This window comes from Prinia subflava, chromosome 1, assembly GCF_021018805.1.
Source record: "Prinia subflava isolate CZ2003 ecotype Zambia chromosome 1, Cam_Psub_1.2, whole genome shotgun sequence".
NCBI lineage: Eukaryota > Metazoa > Chordata > Aves > Passeriformes > Cisticolidae > Prinia > Prinia subflava.
The window spans coordinates 70833410-70845647 of NC_086247.1; the positions used below are offsets into that span (position 1 = coordinate 70833410).

Below are 12238 nucleotides of genomic sequence, written 5' to 3' on the forward strand. Positions count from 1 at the left end.
GTATACCTTATTTGCTTTCAACATTCCTGTTAAACAGCATTTTAAAATTCTCTTTGAAGAAAAAGGAAACAAAAAGATTTGAAAAACAAACTAGGTCATTAAAAAGGTACTTGAGAATACTTCCAGCAGCAACCCGCAGGCTGAGGGTAAAGCTCATTGTCAAGTGTGATTTATGAAAACTTTTCAAATTTACTTAAGATAACTGGGAGGCAGACTAGGCTAGTACACTAATAACCTCTTTAACATAAAGCCTTATGGAATACACTGCACGCTTTATACAATGAGAAGGTTAATTTAGCTTGTCACAACATAAAAGTGAATTAACAGGGAAATCGAAAGGCTCTCAATTTGTGTGATAAAATAAAAATACGGGGTGATAGCCAAGCTATTGCTACCATTTATTTGCCTTTTCTTTCCTTATTATGTAAAAATTAGATATTAAGTGTGCATGCGAGTAAGTACTATAGTTGAATGCAGAGCTACCACAAAAAAATAAATCTACTATGCACTGATATTTCAGATCAGCTTTTTTTCCCTCTACATTAATTAATTAGGCCATTTGTATTTTAAAATTCCAGTTAAATTAAGAAAACATTACTTTTTGGCAGATTTTTGTTCCACATATAATCAGTTTCTTGCTTAACCAAGAACTGGTACCATTTCTACTGGCCTACAGATGAAAACTCACCTCTGCCTCTACTATTTGTTTCTCATACACAAATTTCTCACAGTTGAAAAGTTATTGCATGTAGCTTGTGTGTACATCTCTGCAAACACACACACACACACCTACACACACACACAAGTTATGTTGAGGCTGTATCTTATTCTGAGCCTAGACTGGGAGACGATCACGATGAACAACTGGAGACCCTTGTGAAGAACACGAGACTCCTTGTTGCTGTGTTGCAAAATTAATGAACACCTGTAAGATATGATAAAAAGTAGGATTTTCAAAATAAAAGCACTTGAATTCAGACCTTGGGGATAGAGGCAATGGTATTTCTTAGCTACTCTCCTTAGCTTTTTTGACAAAATAATTCATAACTCATGTTGAGGGAATCCCTTCTAAAAACCTGTTTTATAAACTCTAGAAATAATCCCTATTCCCCTTTTCAGCTAAGACATGGGTTGATAAATGATAAAAATTATGGTAAAATGAGTTACTGAGATACAAAAAATACATTTTATGCACAAGTAAATGTGAAACAAAGGTTTTAATTGTCTTTGAATGACATACCTAAAGAATCTAAGTCTGTTGTTTCTGTCAATAAATGTTACAGATGAGGGTGCAAATATTTCAAGGTGAAAGCACACTTCTGATTCAACGACTAACATTTCTCCTTGAATTGGTTTGGTTTACTTTAAACGCAGATCTTACTACTTAAAGTTGTTTCAATTTTAATCACACAACTATTTCACAGCAAGGCATGTAGAGGGAAAAATGACTCTTCTTTATTCAAATGATCCTCTTTGTATGTAAACAAACTTGGGGTGCATTATAAGTGCGTTTGTTACTATGAAGAACAATTTTCCTGTTTAAAACTGACACTCAGAGAGAGGAGGTAGTGGTAGGTGACTGAGGTGATGCATCACCATGAAAAATGGAGAGGAAGTAAACCTGAGTGAACAATGCCTGAAGAAACAGGCTGAAATTATCTTATATGCAGTCACTCAGTGAATAGATCATTTACAAGTAGTTAGTAGACCAGCATAGAGGAGAATAATTCAATAATGATTTGCACATGGGAAAAGGGAACAAATTCACACCATCAATCATAGAAAATTAATATTTTGACTAGATGTGCCTCTCAGTGTGCAGAATGAATAACAAGCAGTTGCATATGAAGATGCTGTGACACATCACAATCACCCAAAAATCCCATGCTTGCCATGAATATGTTCTTCTTTTTCTCACAAGAGGATTTCACAGTCTTTAGCAGTGAGGTCTCTTCCATCTGTTGGTGCATATAAAATTCTCACAGGAAAATGTTCCAAAAGTCTAAGGTTTACCATGATTTATAGAGACCAGTTTGGCCTTTTCAAGGACATTGGTAGGATCCCAACTCTTGGATTGTGGACGTGATGGTTCACAGTCCCACCTTGTCATCCCTCATAGTCGCAGATTCATCCAAGCACAGATTATGTTTTTGCACACAAGTATGTGGCCTGCTGTGATGCTTTTACTATGCTCACCTCCAGCATAAAAGCAGCGTGGGACATGGAATCACTGTGTGACCTGAGATGGCCTGGAACTGCTGGAGTATTGCATACAATCAGGTAACCCAGTAAAAGATAGAATATTCTACTACATCAATAGCTATGACACACAGCACATTTAGGGAAAAAAATAATTTTAAAAACATGGAATTTGGGAAAATATGGGGGCTGGGAAGAAAAGAAAGAAAAACTATAAAATACCTGCTCTAATGTGGTTTGGCTAATGGAGTAGTGTTTGATTTGGAGAAAAGCTTTGTGATTCTCTAGGACTCTGAAGAGCTCTGCTAAACATCCCTGTCTTCTTGGTACATGGTACTCGAGCAGGTTAAGATGTTGTCCCTGAAAACAAGCAAAAATTAAAAAAACCAGACACAAGTGAACGTACTTTGTGATGAAGCAACACTTGCTTATAACCAGTCTAACTTCAATATGCTCTTATTGCAGATTACTGTGGAAAATAGGAGCTTTAAAAAAGAACACATTTTGTCTACACTCACAGCACAAAGAGCGGTTCATACTGAGCGTGCAGATTTTGTGTGTATTCTGAGGTGACAGCTTGTTAATCTCATTTCAAATCAAAGATATAAAACTTTAGGGCAATTTTACTCTAACAGACTAGTGCTGTTAGAATGTTACAATGCAGCCTGGGAAAAGGCTGAGCATATACAGATGCCCAGCTGTCTGAGCTCCTGAGTACAGGCTTATACACATAACCCTAAGATAGACGTTGCTTTCCATTATTCTTTTCCTAGACACAGTTAAAGTAAAAGCCCTTGAGAATTTTTACTGAAACGTAATTGCTATAGGTCTCTTATAAGGCTTTGTATTAAATCAAAGAATCTCAATAAAGGCTGAGACTTATCAACTCTGGGCCTTATCAGAAAGCAAGCAAAGCAAATAGTCTTAGTGACTACACTGTAGTCCTACTTCAGGTAAAGACAGATTTGAGCTCAATTTTGTCAAAAATAAAACAAAAGGAAATTTTCAGTCAGAGAAAAGACCTTTTTATTTACATTGCCTAAATGCTTGTTTGGAGTTGATTTAAATAACATCATAAATCCATCTTTTATGAATCGCTTAATAGAAAAATAAAAGGGATATGTACTTTTTCCAAGAAGATCAGTATATCCAAACATGTAAATATCCAAACATGTATGTACTGTTCTTACCAGCCCCAAATTAATCCTTCCATATCCTACAAGGAGTTTTATCTGTACCTTAAACTGTGTTCCAGGAAAATGCAGCTGTAGACAGTCCAAAATCATTCTTCCATAACTTATTTCTTTGCTAAGCCAAACTTTGACAGAATAACCATCTCCAAACCTGGGAATGAAATGCAGAAATATAAGTCCATGAAGACACCATGAAAGGGAGAACACTTGGTTCAATTGACTTTTTTTCTATGATTATATCAAATATCACACATGCCTACTGTTTTATCACTGTGATTTTACTGTAATGTTATTGAACAACAGAATTTCAATCAGGAAGTTTTAAAATTAATAATAACAGAGACAATAACATGTTATGTCTAATTTTAGTTACTAGTGTGTTTCACTACTCAATATACCTCAACCTTTGTTATGTAAACTATGCTTTAATTGCTATATTGCTTTAGTGGTCGGTATAAAACCATGAAGATTACCAATCACATATACAGAAAAAGAAAAAAAAAATCCTTCAACTTTACTAATGAGAAAAACGGGCACATAGCATGATTTTTCAAATCTGTTAACAAAGCTACACATTCAAAAGCAGATTTCAGCAGTGCGAGTACAATGGTGTTTTAAAGATATGCAAAGGCAAGTGTAGGGATATTTAGGGATATGGGAAAGTTAATAAATTTTCTTTGTCTCTATGACCACACAATCTCTCGGATTAATTTAGGAAATTAACTTCTCTTTCTCAACAAAAATGTGCTAAAATTTAAGTACAGGCAATCTAACCAATACTGTATTTTTATTAGCTTTACTCACTGCAGATGGTTATTAAGGAAAGTTGCAGTGAACCAGTGAACACTGAAATGACAACCATGTTCTTATGCACATTTCTTCATCAACGGAGGTTGTGCTGCACCAGTCCACAAACTGGGGTACACAGACAGAGCTCAGCAGAGACATAGGACAAAAAGGGGCTGTGCTGTGCCCCTTCCCTGCTTTGCAGCTACATGTTCTCCTTCCTTTGGGTTCTCCTTCTTGGTTAATCGCTAGGGAAAAACACCAGCAGGAGCCACATCAGAAGAGTTTTCCACTGCCACTGCTGTTCCCCTGTTGCCAGTGAGCAATGGAAAGGAGGAGCTGAAAGGGGGAGAGGGACCTTGGGCAGAGCTGCCCATGTCTCCTCAGAAATCTGTCACTTCCTCTATCTTTCCACTGACCATCACTCCCATATCCTTCATTCCAGCACAATTCCCTTTTCTTTGTTCTCCAGTGTGGCAATTATTCATTGCCAAATCCTTTAATCTAGTGGTTTAGTTCCTAGAGATTACCTCTGCAATATGCACTTGTCCAAACCCCTTCTCTCTCGTGTCTTTCCTGTGCACAACTCATGATTCAGGCTAGCAGCTGGTTTAATTGGGTCTGTCTGGTGAGAGGCACATTTTCATGTCAACAAAGCAGAGGATATATCACAGCCCACTCTACAATGATTCCCTATTTCAATACATAAAAAAATGTCTACAGATTACCAATCAAAGGGTAAAAAAAGATAGTAAGAACTATTTTGAGATATATGTCCAGTTTAACCAGTGCATGAATGATTCCCAGCAAAATATTCCACATGAAACACCACATGTTCCTCACCTATAATAAGTACATAGCAATGTAAGGGCTTTAATTTTTATTTTGCATTGGGTCAGAAACTCTGTTGCTATAAAGGAACAGTCTGCATTTATTTAAGAGCACTGCAAGTCTCCATAATGAAATAAAATAGACTGCAGATTTTATTCTATTAAGAATTTCACATGAATTCAAAATGCAATTTCCAAGGATCTCAAACAAAAATCCTAATTTTTTTATAATAAATATTTTACAAATTTTTTTATGTAGTACAAACAGTGGCAGCTTCTTCATAAAAATGACAAGGCCCCTTACAGATAAATTAGTGTAAGGATTTTTAGTCTTTGCTTGGTTTGTGGGGTTTTTTGTGGGTTTGTTGTTGCTGGTGTTTTTTTCTTTGGTTGGGTTTATTTCTTTGTTTTGTTTATTTTTTTATTTTAGTCAAATGCAACCACTGAACTACTTGAAATGGAGTAGGAAACATCCTGATGCAGTGTCCTGTCTGTTGGTTCCTAAAGGATGTTCCGTGAACTAAATTGTATTCAGTCCAGACAGCGGGGTACTAAATATTTGCTGGAGAGTGTAGCCTGACAGATGAACAGTGCTGATTCATCAGAGATCCAGAATTAGGTGGAATCCAAAGCAGTGTCTGGCAGATTTGCTTTGCAATGATTTACTAAGTTTTAAATAGATTTCTAATTAAATGTTTTAAATGCATAGCATCATCCCTGAAAAAAATACATATGACAATAAAAAAGTTGTTACAAAGATGGATATAGTTAACAAGGGTATTCAATTTAGTTGACAGCTAACCTGAGGCAACATTTTACAAGAGATCATTGATTCTGATCAGTTTTTTGGCATTTCTATACAACGACTATTGAATTACAGTTTGAAAAATTCTGGGTTTTATGAGACATTCAACAGTCTCGTAAAATGAAATTGCTGTATGCAATGAAGTTTCCAAAGAAAATGAATCAAAATTCTGATTAGCAAAGACAGAGGAATCTGTGCTACTTTGGTTTAGCTCTAAATTGTGAATGGCATAAGTGCCAGCATGGCACCAATAAAAAGCTTTAAAAGATTTTTCTTCTTTTGGCTAGTAGAGTTATGATGCTTCTTTACCTTGATTTTATACTTCATTTTAGTACAAGAGCTCCCCATATAGAGTAAGCTGATCAGCAATAAACATTTCCCCCTGCTATAATCAGCAAGCTGCTTTCAGCAGTGCACTGAGCAATGGAAACTGAGTTGACCATTTTGTTCACTCTTCCTCTCTGATTCAGACAATTTAATTAATTCAGAAACCCAAAGTGGAATTACAGAGAAAATCACAATCTGGTTTGATTAGCACTCTTAAGATCAAACCTTTAGCACGAAATAGTTCAAGACCTAAAGAGGAAGACATTATCATTGAAATGGCCTAAGTTGAGCCGGCAGACTCATTCAGCAGCCATCTGCTGCAAAAGAATCATTTCTTCAAAGCTATTCAACAGAGAACATATTGTGCACTGCCATGTTACTTCAACAACACCTCCATTTCTATTTTTGTATAAACAAACACATAAGCCCACATATTCTGACAAAATATTTTTCTTCTCTCTATCCTTCCTTGTCTTCCTCAGTCTAACTACTAGTTCATGCATGACTTTCACCTCATTAGAGGTTCTGGGAGTATAACTTATTGAGTGTTTTTTCTGTTAAAATACCAACATAAGACTGAAGCTAAAATATAAATTCCCAAATTGACTGTAAACTAATTAATTTGACTATTTAACAAAAGCATCGGCTGCAGAAGCAGGAGCTTAGCAAGAACTACAGGAACTCCACACTTTTAATTTACATAGGTCCTGAAGGTATCTGAGCACCCAGATAACAGGGGAGCAAAAGGAACATAAAAAGGTAACAAAGAATGGAAATATTTCCATAGCAGGAATTACTAAATAGGCTAGAACTTTTCATCATGAAAGAAAGATGACGAGGTGGTCAAAAGGTATTTCTAGGGAGCCCAGAATAATGATTATGCAACCAAAAGAAGAAATAATTCTTCATCTATCTGTTTCTCATGCAAGAGCAGGGCACACAGAGTTAAATTATGGGAAAAGAAATGCCAAGTCAGTAAGATGAAGTAATCTTCCTTACACTGTGCAGAGAAAATGTACAACCATTGACATGGGATGTGCTAGATGTCAGAACTTGACATGAGTTGAATAAGAGACAGAAAAACTCATGGTGGGGATCTACTAAAATCACATCTGATTTAAGGAGCCTCACAAAAAGAAATTGCTAAAGGTAGTTGAGTAATGTGGTCAATTCCTATGCTTATCTTGTTCCTGTATTTTTCCCTTGACTGCTTTCAGAGTGAGAATACTGTGCTAGAGGTGTTTGATCTGACCTCAGGCTTCTCTTGGTATAAATGCCACCAAGAGGAGGTCAGCCTGGGTAAATCACCCAAATAGTTCCTTAGTTCTCAGAAGGGTTTTGCAGCCCCACAGCCACACTGCCAGCAGTACAAAAATAGTTTATGTAAATCGACTTCAGATGTGTCTACGCAAGCTCCAGTCATGCACTGAAATAAAGTGTAACCAAACCTATACTGATGAGGAAGTTCCCTGGATGCTTTCCTGGTCCTCTTTTAACCTTGCAATGGTAATGGAAGTGGATTTAGTGGCCCAAAGGCTGAAAATTCTCATGAATATCAAGGAGAGGAGTTGCCACTTGGGGCAGAATAGCTTCTCAGTGTTCCTTTCTGCTCATTCCTTGGGGGTCCTGGTTCAGAGGTTTCAATGGGGACAAGAATTCTTGTTGAAACATAGCTGAGCCTGCATTTGATCACAAGTATTCCATAAAGGAATTAACCCTATGGGTTTTCTTAAGCTTGACCCATGAAAACTTGCTTTATGTGAAGGGTGAAAAAGGAGTTACACTATCAGCAGATTTTTATTAGCTTAAAAAAAAAACCAACCAACCAAACAAACAAAAAAAAACCACCTACAAAACAACCAAAAACAAACAAACCCCCAAAAACCAACAACAAAAACAAACAAAACAAAACAAAAAAATTAAAAACAAAACAAAGTTAAAAAAAACCACAACAAAACAAAACAACCAGACAAACCCCCGTGTTTTCATTTAAAAGCATTAGGAGTTTGCTTGTCTACAAATGAACAAAACCAAACTTTGAAACCACTGTATTAAGTTACAGCAGGTCCAGATTAAACAGCTCATCAAATCACACTCTTCACAAAGCCTATTTATCAACTCTTCTCTCCCCCTGTAAAATTTGCTGCATACAGCCTCAGGAAAGGAGGAACATGGCCCCATTTCCTAAACTTTGAGAAATAAGAAAAGCATCTAATCTCCCATATGCTTTTTTTTCCCACTAATCAAAGCATACATTTCCTGGAGAATGTTGTGCTATATTTATATTATATATATATATACATCAAAAAATTACAGCTCACAGAAATTTTACTGATGGAAATATAATGTGCATACTTTGTGTATGCACTAGTTTGATCAAAGTATTGCTTCAAAATGACATTATTAGATTTAAAAAAAAAACAGTAAAGAGAACATTGGCACTTAATGTCTGCAAGGAATTGCATCTTTTAGAATATATGCCATATATCAAAGAGAGGGAATAATCTTCTACTGTGCTGTTTATCCCTCTGCTTTTGTTGATATTCATTTGCAGGCAGATATGGTTCTACTTTCCCTAAGTGAATAGAATCATGAAATCGTTTAAGGTAAAATAGGCCTCATCTCAGCAAGATAACTTAGTACACCAGGATAATTGCTGAAGCATGGGATTCACATCCAGGTCATCCCTCTCACAGCCTTAGTCACAAATACAATTTACAAACAGAACAAATCTTGAACAACATTGAGAACAAAACACTTTGAAAAACATTAGAAAGAAAAAGAAAATAAAATTGAAATAAAAATTTTTAAAACAAATTCATCACAGTTTAAGATAATTTTAAATCACATGATTTATTTAATTATTTCATCTATAAAATAGATGAAATGATTTAATTATTTCATCTATATAAAAAACAAGTAGTCAATACCAATGAGGAAAAAAAAGGTAATTAATTTTTAAATACTTGTGTTTTTTAAAAAAATGCTGAAAACAAATGCAAATGCCCTGTCACTTGTAAAATGAGATTTCCTTCTGCATTTATTCAGAACCTCAGCATTGCTGAACAGATAAACTTGATAAGATGCAAACAAACAGACATAAATAAATTATAAAATCTCTCTTCTATGTACTATTTATAGAGTTTGTTTTATCATTTTTTAAGCAATCATGATTTTTCCAGGGTAACAATAGAAACACAAAACCAGTTATTTAAATGATGACTAACACTCGTTTAGGTATATTGTACATGCACTATTTGTTCACACACACTCAGGCTTGTATATCAAACCATCTAAAGTTAATTTCTGTATTCAATAATACAATTGTCATAACAGTGACAGTCCCAGATTATGAGCACTGCAGGGTACAACTTTGCCTTGCTCTCTGTGCGCTTGTAAATTCTTAGGTGTGATTTCTAAATATGTGGTGAAACCCTCAAAAAATCTTGTTAATTGTTTATGTATGTGCACACAAAATCTCTCCATATTTGAGCTTGTTTATCTGCACATACTGGCAAGTATCAGGGATTTTTTTATTCTTGTATTATTTATATATTTTATTCCCAGAGAAACAGGAGCAGCAGCGCTATAATCCTGTGTAAAGTTGATGGTACAGACTATGAAGAACCTAAACTGTTTCCTCAAAGCACCTTCTGGGGCTCAACAGCTAAAAGGCAGAAGTAAAGTAACATTACCATTGTGGGTTTGCATGTATTGTTTTTTTAATAACATAATCATCACTGTATTACACATTAAAATATGTATTTAAAAACTTATCAATGCCTCAAAGTCAAATCTCAAGCTAAAAAGTGTTTAATGGAGACAAGGTGTGAAATTAAAATGTAAACCACAGTTATATTTGCTTTATGTAATAAATTTCAGTTGCATCAATCACACAGCACCCTGTCATGAAATCCTTATTGTGTATGCCTTACAAGATACACTGGATGTACCTGCTCAGACAAGTGGCTTTATTTGCTGCAGTGCTTAGAAAATGCTGCAAATAAGAGAGCAGACTGATGAGAAAAGGGAAGAAAAAGGGAAGAAAAAGGGAAGAAAAAGGGAAGAAAAAGGGAAGAAAAAGGGAAGAAAAAGGGAAGAAAAAGGGAAGAAAAAGGGAAGAAAAAGGGAAGAAAAAGGGAAGAAAAAGGGAAGAAAGTACTTCATGGTTCTGGAATGCCCTGGGGAAACAAATCTTACCCTTTCATCCTCATACACCTGGTGTGGTCTGTGGTAATTCACGTAGACCACATCTTTCTTTACTGCTTTCCTGTCTTGTTAAGGGCCCACCTGGAGAAGAAGGGTTCCAGCTGGCAGGAGCGATTCTCAGTGCCTTCTGGAACACCCACAGCTACAGCTGAAGTTAATAGGAGTTTTGTTTGGAATGCAATGTTGAACAAATGCAAAATATTTAGTCAGAAACTGCTCAGATGAAATACCCAAACTCTCTCAACTTTAGCACCAATCTTTGGGTACTCCTCTATAAAATGGGAATAATTGTTTCAAATCAAGTTTCCCAGAAGTGCTGTGGAAAACAAAAATGCTGATATTTGTGAAGCCCTGATCCAATAAATGCAGATAATACTGTACTTAAGGACAGGTTTGAAAAACTCCTAGTAAAACACATACTAGGGAAAGAGGAGAATATTAAATCTTAATTAGTTGCTGCTGATTTAATGATTTATTTAGCGATAACATGCAGCATCCTGTGGAAAACATAGTATAAAATGACCAAAAATAAAAGCATTCTAATGCATATGCACAGTAGGGCGGAATAAATATTGCACAAAGTTTTCAAAAGAGTCAAAAGATATTGTTCCATTCTGAACTCCTGATGTGTGCGTTTTTTAAATTCTAAGAACTCTTCTTCAAACTTTCCTCTGGAAAGATAAGCTAATAGCTATACTACATGACTACAAAACCTCTGCCTTAATACATTTTTTGTGTACAAGAGGAAAGCTTTTTTGGTCAAGAAGAATGAAAATTACATTAATTGTTGTATTTTATACCATGTAAGAAACTTATTGCTAGTATGTCAATTAATAACACTGTGTCCATCAAAGGCTGAAATATTGAAGAGAACTTTAATTTTAATTCTCACTTTTCCATTAAAAAAATCTACATGTGTAGCTTTGAGGAAAGCAATAAAACATTCCCAATCAACCTTTAAAAAAAAGGTAAATTATAAATAGTCTGCCAACATATTTTCCATTCTAACCCAGCTATAGCAAATGAATTAATTGTGGGGAAATTTAATCAGATGACTTGCTGATAAAATTTGAGCAAAGACTTGATGTCCAGCACCTGACAAATTGATATGGGTTTTTCTGATATGAGAAGTCTGTCCAGATGGCCCTAGAATGAAGGATAATATTCAAAATGTTGCTCCCAGAGAATTGGCCAGCTGTATCTCACATGAAAATGCTTCTGTGAATTTTCAAAAAAAACCTTTAAGTATAATGGAGAATACTGAAGAGAGCATTTAAATGTAATCCATTCACAATTTAGAGTAATTGACTCTGTTGGCAGGAGTTGTCTGAAATTAGGCTTTAATGGGCACAACTGTTAACACATCAATCTCAGACAAACTACATCTAGAACTAAGATGCTAAGTTTTTGAAAATTGTCCTTCAGTTTATTCTTCTACCTAATAAATTTCATGATATTGTTTATAAATTTGCCACCTACAATAAAAAGCCTTTCTAAAGAAGTTTTACCCTTACTATTCTGCTGATAAATATCTGCAGGTAGTTTAAATCTGTTTAAACACATATAAATATAGTCAAGGTTCAGCAGCTGGGAGCAGAAACCCAAACATCGACATTTGTAGTGAGAAGACATTTTTGGATAAGCATTTTCTAACAGGCTAGCAGAAGGGCTGCAAAACTGGAACAAGTCTCACACATTAGAAGTAGCATCACTTTTTATATCCCTATGAAGCATTTATGTTTCACATTAGCATCTTCCTGGAGTTCACCCATACCCTTCATAGCGGAATTTTGTCCTGCCATCTGACAAAGCTGTACTCAGTCCAAGATTATGATCTTTCACATCTGCCAAAAGGCTGAAATTGTAGCCATACAGAAAGAGCTCAATCC

General features: G+C 35.5%; 1 protein-coding gene across 1 annotated transcript in view; it reads right to left on the minus strand.

Moving 5' to 3' along the window:
- Positions 1 to 560: 560 nt before the first annotated feature.
- ABCA13 (ATP binding cassette subfamily A member 13) overlaps positions 561 to 12238 on the minus strand; it is a 173327-nt gene continuing 161649 nt past the window's right edge. The window contains exons 53-55 of the mRNA XM_063399467.1: positions 3438 to 3543; positions 2422 to 2559; positions 561 to 925 (exon numbers count right to left, since the gene is read on the minus strand). Of these exons, the coding sequence (XP_063255537.1) occupies positions 836 to 925; positions 2422 to 2559; positions 3438 to 3543 (334 nt within the window). The 3' untranslated portion in view covers positions 561 to 835. The remainder of the gene's footprint in view (positions 926 to 2421; positions 2560 to 3437; positions 3544 to 12238) is intronic.